Source organism: Cotesia typhae, unplaced genomic scaffold (assembly GCF_013202065.1).
Source record: "Cotesia typhae breed Kobodo isofemale line unplaced genomic scaffold, CoteBio_Ctyphae contig_65, whole genome shotgun sequence".
Taxonomy (NCBI): domain Eukaryota; kingdom Metazoa; phylum Arthropoda; class Insecta; order Hymenoptera; family Braconidae; genus Cotesia; species Cotesia typhae.
The window spans coordinates 201,893-210,095 of NW_027423762.1; the positions used below are offsets into that span (position 1 = coordinate 201,893).

The following is an 8,203-nucleotide window of genomic DNA, read 5'->3' on the forward strand; positions in this document are numbered from 1 at the left end:
ATAAAGAAGTTGTTAAGTGTGGTTAGTGTGTGAGTGAATGTATTTTGTTAACTAGTTTTAAGACAAACCTTGTTAAGTTTTTTTTATTATTGTTAATAAATGTTGATCAACCTTGTTAATTAATTATTTATTATTCAACAGCACCTTCCTCCACTCTCTCTACCCTAAGATTAAGTTTTCTCAGCTCTGGACCGGTTCCAGGAACTGTGATTAAAAATCCTGGTGGCACCCTAATAATTGTATTGTTGTTTAGTTTTGTTTATTTATTTATAAAATTGATTAGGGGCCAACCTGAGCAGGTAAAACTGTTACAACTTCAAGCTGTCAAAATCCCTACCTTTGCGCATATGTATCGAAAATAACTATTCAATATTAAAAGAAAAAACTATGAATGATTTCACGTACAATAAGAAAATAATATAAGTGGAAAAACATGTAAATTAAAAAAATGTGCTGAATAGTAATATTGTACATAATATATCATTGCGTCCATTCTTTATATATTATTAACACAGTTCGTAACTGACAATTAGTATTCTGATTAATATCCTATATCCACTTTCCTGCAAACTGTGTTAGTAATTTTGTAGATTTGGCCGACTGTATAAATGAAAATACTTATCTTCAGAAGTACCTAAAGAAAAATGTGTTTTGGAGCATGGTTTAATGTCAAAATAAATAAATGGACTTTAGTGTTATTGATATCCTATTTATGAAATTAGTAAAAATAATCATTCGCATAAATGACTAACTGTACAATTGGAGAATGTTATTAATGGTAAATTAAATAAAGGGTTTATTTATCAAACAAAATAAAAAAAAAAAGTCGAAATGGTTCTATGAATAATTAAAAATAGGGAATCTAATATTTTTTTATAATAAATTGAGTTTCATATAGATAGCTATTAATAATACTAGAACGTATATTAACGGAAAAGCGAATAAATAAATTAATATACAAAGACATTTCTAAAAATGGAAATCCGTATTTATGGAATTTAGATTTTTTAGCGACCGAAAATTAATCGCGGCCTGGGTTATTAGGCAGCCGGACATTTTCTTTGTAGGTTTCCTAAAAATTTTGACTCTAAATTAATGGGAGACGACAGAAGGGTTAAAGATCCGGAAAACTTAAAAATCAAGACATCTTATCTGTCTGACATTGATTTAAAGTATAAATTTTAGAAAACACTACGATATATTTGTAGCATCATTCTCGGTGTCCTGATACCTCTGTCGTTTGACTACTTTAGACTCGAACACAGTGGGAAGTTAAAGGTATAACCTGCAGGGTCAATCGTTCTTTCGTTTTTTTCTTTTAACAAAATAAATATAAAAAGTCTACTCATATCTCAACAATTACTCTTATTCTGATTTTCGAGAATAAGAGATTTATTCAATATCTTATTTCAATGATAATGGACATATGTACGTTTTTTTGTCTAAATAAAGAAAATAAAATATTGTAAATTATGAGGATCATTTCAATAAAAAAAATGTATGTTAAATCATTACAAATATTCTTACCCATCCTTCAAAATTTTGATCATGTGGAATGCCTTTCCAATCAAGTCGCTGTGGTAAAACCTACAAAACCGTTAAAGAAAAAAAGTCATTTAATAAAATAAACAATTTTAATGCAGTACTTAATCAATGAATTAAAAAGTACTAGATGATATCTACTTTAATAGTATGAGATAAAAAAATGAATAAAATGGATGTGTACCTCGCAAAAGTTTCTTCGATAAAAATTAAAAATTTCTCAAAATGCCTTAAAGGTGCAAGTATTACAATTTTAAGATAAATTTTCTGATAACCACTTTATGTATAGAATTAAGAACATACATTTTCGGTACTTAGCGGTTGAAAAATTTAGTGCAATAAAAGAAAAATTGTAAAATCTCTACAAAAATACTAATTCAATTCCGGCCTTTAACATAAAATGTATTGCTGACTACTGATTTGGAGCTTTAAGCCTACAGTTTTTGTTGATGATTCGTTTTATTCGATTGTCATTTATTTAGATAAAATATTATTATTTTATTGTTTATTATCTAATTTGACATTTAATAAAACAAGTATTGTCAATTAACAGAAAGTTCAGTAATTCATTAATCGTTATCCATTCGAGATAAATTAAAGGAAATTGCAGATGTAAGTTATAAAAAATTCATATTTTAAAAATATCGTATTCAAAGACTTGAAATTAAGTAGTGAGTTTTTATTTTACTATCTAGACACCGGCTAAAAATGGATTTTACAAAATTCTACTCCCACAAAGGATTTTGTGAACGTTAATTAAAAAAAAAATACCACCTTTGGATTAGAGCTCACAGATTTAACAGTTTGTAGATATATTTTGTTTAAAGGAATAGCAGGGGTATTAATTATGATATATTTTCAAGCCCTAGCTTTTATAAATTTGAACCTTTGCAGGGACATTTCCTTAATCACACAGGAATTAACTGAAGAAAGGTTTTTAAAAGATTGAAGATTTAAACCAAGAGTTTAAATTTTTTGAAAAAAATAATGAGAAATCCGCTATGATCGGATTCCGCGTAATTCGACTTCAAATGCAAATTGTGTGAGAACGATCGGTATATGACATGGAAATTAACTAACTAAATTAAAATTTGACAAAATATTCGTCGTATTTAAGGCTTTTAACATTATTCCAAAAAATGAAGCAGCAAAAAAAAACATTGTGAAAATAAAATTATTTTTTCTGCTACTTCACATTACGTCTATGTAGCAAGTCTTCTCATATTCTACAAATATCATCAGTATTTCGAAAAATAATTAAGCAATAAAATCTGGATTAAAACAACTAATTAGCAACAAAAAAGCATCTGTGAATAGAAAAAAGCATTTAATATGATTAAAAATAATTAGGAAAAATTAAAGAAGTATTGATCTGGATACTATATAAGTATAAATTTTACATAGGGTTAGTCTTTCAAAAAATCTTTCTTTAAAATAAAGAATTATAAATAAATCTTGTTACTTAAATAATGTTCGAAATACTGATATCAATGCCAGCTTTACATGTTTTCTTATTAATGACAGCAAAGAAAAATTATCTCAAGTATTTAAGAAAACATCACTGTTACAAACAAACAGAGAAATACTTGATTACTATTCAATAATTATTCGACGAATTGATCAACCCTGTCATTGTAATATAGCACGATGATAACTCCATAATAAATCCTAAAGGTGACAGTTTAGACGGTAATGGGAAATGAAGCGTTTGATATAAAATAATAGATCTGACTAAAGTATTAAAACAACAAGCTCTTAAAAAATACTCAAGATAAAATTATCTTACCTTAAGCGCCTCTAATTCACTTTTAAAAATCTGTAACGCAAAAAATAAATCAAGTGTTACATTTGAAATAGAAAAATTTAATCTCAACGATATGTTCGTAAAATACTTACTTTAGCAGTTTCTGTACAAGGACTATTTTCGAGAAATTTCGCTATCAGGAAATACAATTCTAAAAAAAAAAAAAAATACCTCAGTTGATAAAAAATTATTAAATAAACATTGATTAGTTAAGAATAATTACCCCGTTCAGTTGCAGATTTCTTATTTAGCATATTCCTCTCCATTATAATAACTTAGGAAAGCTTGTGACAATAACTTTTCAAAAAACAATAATGTTTTCTTTTGTCACATCGTGTATTTACTTATAATGCAATTTATTGTCTTACTTCTTTATAACATTGAACGATAATTTTAATTTGTTATTGTTAACTGAAATAGTTCTTTTATTTTTTTGTACTCTTCCCACCTGTTCAGTCTGAGTATCTAAAAATTTCGTTGATAATATTAAATACAAACTCCACTCAAGTATATGCAATGTACATACTCCATGTGCCACTTTAAAGAATAGAATTACACACATGTACAACATACGCGTGCACACATACACACATGTACGTACATATGTGTGCATATATACATATATAAAGGAATAATTGGATAGATTTAGGTTTATCAAAATATATAACATGTAAGTTAATAATATTAACCTAAATTTACTATAGATTTAAAAAAATATGTACAATCAAAGACATTTTTGAACAATATCAAAAACAATCAAAACGATAGTATTGTGAAATACTTTTAGAATGTTAATCATCTGTGCTGATATAATTATTGATTTACAGGTTTTTATATAAAAACAAGCTAGTTGATTAAGTTGAAAATTTTTTTTAATAATAATAAGTAAGCTTTCAGTCTGTCAGCGGGTTGGTGTGACACAGAATCAATTTTTTTACGATTCTCAAACTGTATTTTCGTAATATTTATGCAGTTGGTAATGAATAGTGTAATAGAGATGGACTGAAACTGTGTGGCTCTGTACAGTCTCTAGATTGATTGTACTGTTACCTATTGAAAAAAATATTGAGTTATTTTTACGCGGGATCAATTTAAATACTATTGTTTACTTATGTTATTGTTTAAGAGCGGGTAATAGTGAATATATTTTCAAAAATTTTATTTTTGTCATTGCCTTTTGTAAAAATCTCACGATGAACTACTTTGTTTTATTTATGAAAATTTTATTTGATTCCGAAATTTATTCAAGACGTAATTGGAAAAATAAATTTTCCAAAAATATATTTATTACTGCCCGTCCATACATATAACTGTTTCATAAGGAGAGAAATGATTTAAATGAATAAAAAATCATTTATTTAATAAATTAGTTTTCTTAACACATTTAAACTCAGAGAGTGATTGACAATAGCTGTGCTTATTCTCCATAGGAGAAATTTTCAAGATAATGTATTCTCATTTGAAAAAACAGCGGCACAACAGTAGTATTCTGACGGTATTCATTATAACCATTAGGTGTTCAGTAATTTGTGGTGAAGGAACCTTAAAATATTTTATCATCGTGGTCACAGTGCATATCGAAACACACCTTATAACCTTGAAATTAATAACTAGCCTCGAAACATACCAACTTTTTCTACCAGCTGGCGTATAGTGGCTAGGTGTACGTTAGGTGCTGCCCTCATTTTTCATGCTTTTCCTATGTTAAATCAAACGGAGTAGCTTAGTTACAGTGGCCGTCATTAGCGTAAAATCATGCTGTTTCCATAATAGTTACACGTAAAGATGGTAATCAGCGCCAGTCCTCCCCACCGTGGCCAATTATCAGCACAGTTCTGTTGTTGGCGCGTCACACAGAGCCACCAGTGTGTGGGTTGAAACCAACTTCTTTCCGGTTCCCGCCAAATAAGTGTGTTTGTGCTGACTCTCAATTAATCTTGTCATACGTGAATACTTAAGTAAAGTTTTAACTAAAATTAAATATTTTTTTATATAAAAATTTTTTAATTTATCAAAAAAATGACTCTCAAAGGCACTGGCAAGCTGCATGTTATCAAAAGAGGTGAATATTATTGAATTACACTTTTTTTACATAGTGTCTATGTGAACACTTACAAAACTCAATCGTGCAAATTTAATTTATTTAATTAATTTTACGCATAAATATTTACAATTACTATTTATTTCAGATGGACGTGAAGAAAAAGTTCACTATGATAAAATTTCGGCACGTGTGAAAAAGCTTTGTTACGGCTTAGATATGGATTACATTGATCCACCGGCAATAACATATAAAGTTATGCATGGTATATATCCTGGGGTAACAACTGTAGAGCTTGATAATTTAGCAGCCGAAACAGCTGCAACCATGACTACTCAACATGCTGATTATGCAATTTTAGCTGCAAGAATAGCTGTTTCTAATCTACACAAAGAAACTAAAAAGAATTTCAGTGAAGTAATTAATGATTTATACAATGCAATTAATCCTGTAACAAATGAAAAAATATCTTTGATCAGTCAACATCATCACAATATAATTCAGAAGCACTCTCGGACCTTAGATTCTGCCATTATTTATGATAGAGATTACAATTATAATTATTTTGGTTTCAAAACTTTGGAAAGAAGTTATTTGCTGAAAATAAATGGCAAGATCGTAGAAAGACCTCAACACATGTTGATGCGCGTCGCTGTTGGTATTCATGAAGACAACATCGATCGAGTGATTGAAACATACAATTATATGTCTGAAAAATATTTCACTCATGCATCACCGACACTTTTTTCTGCATGTACTAAGAGACAACAAATGTCGAGTTGTTTTTTGCTCACAATGATTGAAGACAGTATTCAAGGAATTTATGACACGATGAAGAGATGTGCTTTAATCAGTAAAACGGCTGGTGGAATTGGGTTGAGTGCTCATAATATCAGAGCTGCAGGAACTAGAATAAAAAGTAACAATGGAATTTCAAATGGTCTTATTCCAATTCTTAGAGTTTTCAATAATACAGCAAGATATGTCGATCAAGGTGGTAATAAAAGACCTGGAGCATTTGCAATCTACTTAGAACCTTGGCATGCAGATATATTTGAATTTCTAGATCTGAGAAAAAATACAGGCAAAGATGAACATCGCGCTCGTGATTTATTCTATGCACTATGGATTCCGGATTTATTTATGAGCCGCACAAAAGATGATGATGTATGGAGTTTAATGTGTCCGAATTTATCACCTGGGCTAGATGAATGCTGGGGTGAAGAATTTGAAGCATTATATACTAAATATGAGAATGAAGGTCGTTATGTACGTCAGATTCCAGCTCGAGAGTTGTGGACTGCTATTTTGAAATCACAAGTTGAAACTGGTACACCATATATGGTTTATAAAGATCACTGCAATCGTAAATCTAATCAACAAAATTTGGGCACCATTAAAAGTAGTAATCTTTGTACTGAAATAGTCCAGTATACAAGTCCTGATGAAATAGCAGTTTGTAATTTGGCTTCAATTGCGGTTAACATGTTTGTTAATACCGAAACTAAAACTTATGACTTTGAAAAACTTAAATTAGTTACCAAAATTGTAACAAAAAACTTAGATAAAGTTATTGATGTTAATTATTACCCAGTTCCTGAAGCAGAAAAATCAAATTTGAAACATCGACCTATGGGCATTGGTGTTCAAGGTCTTGCTGATGCTTTTCTGTTATTGAGGTATCCATTTGAAAGCGAAGAAGCTCAGAAACTCAACATTCAAATTTTTGAAACTCTATACTATGGTGCGTTAGAAGCAAGTTGTGAGTTGGCTCAAGAGAAAGGAGTTTATGAAACTTATCATGGTTCGCCTGTAAGCAAAGGTATCCTTCAATACGACATGTGGAATGTTACACCAACTGATCTTTGGGATTGGGAGAAATTAAAGAAAAAAATTGCTGAATTTGGTATCAGAAATTCACTTCTTATAGCACCAATGCCAACAGCTTCAACAGCACAAATTTTAGGAAATAATGAATCTACAGAACCGTATACCACCAATGTTTATGCCCGAAGGGTATTATCCGGTGAATTTCAGATTGTTAATCCTCATTTGTTAAAAGATTTAAGTGAACGCGATCTTTGGGATGAAAAGATGAAAAATGAAATTATCGCCAATAATGGTTCTGTACAAAATATCAAAAGTTTTCCAGATGAACTAAAACCTTTATATAAAACTGTTTGGGAAATATCACAGAAAACTATTTTAAAAATGGCAGCAGATCGAGGACCATTCATTGATCAATCACAATCACTTAATGTTCACATTGCTCAACCGTCTGTTGGCGTATTAACTTCAATGCACTTTTACGGATGGAGTATTGGTTTGAAAACAGGAATGTATTACTTGAGAACTAAACCAGCTGCTAATGCCATTCAATTTACTGTTGATAAACGAAAATTATCCACCTGGGAGGAGAAAAAATATACAAATGGTGTTATTAAAAATAATATTGATGAAACTAATGTACTTTCTTGTTCTCGAGGAGCTGATTGTGCGAGTTGCAGTGGATAAAATTGTGAATACTTATAAAAAAAAAGGTAACCGGGTGTTATACTGAATTTAACAACTAAATTTTCATTACAATTCATTTTTATATGTAATTTTAACTACAATATTTAATATGCATCTATTCATTTTATATGCGAATGTTAGTCCCATGATATTATCTTAATTTTTTTTTTTTTTTTTTTTTTTTTCATATTCATAATTAAAATAAAATACATTCAACATCTATTTTTACTATTTTTTATTAATTCCCGCTAAGAAAGTTGTTATTTACAATAAAATGAAAAATTTATATTTTGAGATATTAG

At 29.4% G+C, this 8,203-nt stretch overlaps 2 protein-coding genes across 2 annotated transcripts in view; one reads left to right on the top strand and one right to left on the bottom strand.

Annotated features, from left to right (window-relative positions):
* Nucleotides 1-3,855, bottom strand: part of Brwd3 (bromodomain and WD repeat-containing protein) — a 36,983-nt gene extending 33,128 nt beyond the window's left edge. Inside the window, exons 1-4 of the mRNA XM_074251029.1 lie at nt 3,570-3,855; nt 3,439-3,497; nt 3,329-3,358; nt 1,528-1,587 (exon numbers count right to left, since the gene is read on the bottom strand). Coding sequence (XP_074107130.1) covers nt 1,528-1,587; nt 3,329-3,358; nt 3,439-3,497; nt 3,570-3,612 — 192 coding nt within the window. The 5' untranslated portion in view covers nt 3,613-3,855. The remainder of the gene's footprint in view (nt 1-1,527; nt 1,588-3,328; nt 3,359-3,438; nt 3,498-3,569) is intronic.
* A 1,337-nt stretch (nt 3,856-5,192) lies between these two features.
* On the top strand, nt 5,193-7,990 carry LOC141532459 (ribonucleoside-diphosphate reductase large subunit-like). Its single transcript, XM_074250797.1, has 2 exons — nt 5,193-5,408; nt 5,536-7,990. Exons 1-2 carry the CDS (start codon nt 5,366-5,368, stop codon nt 7,899-7,901), a joined length of 2,409 nt encoding a protein of 802 aa, XP_074106898.1. The 5' UTR covers nt 5,193-5,365; the 3' UTR covers nt 7,902-7,990.
* The last annotated feature ends 213 nt before the right edge of the window (nt 7,991-8,203 follow it).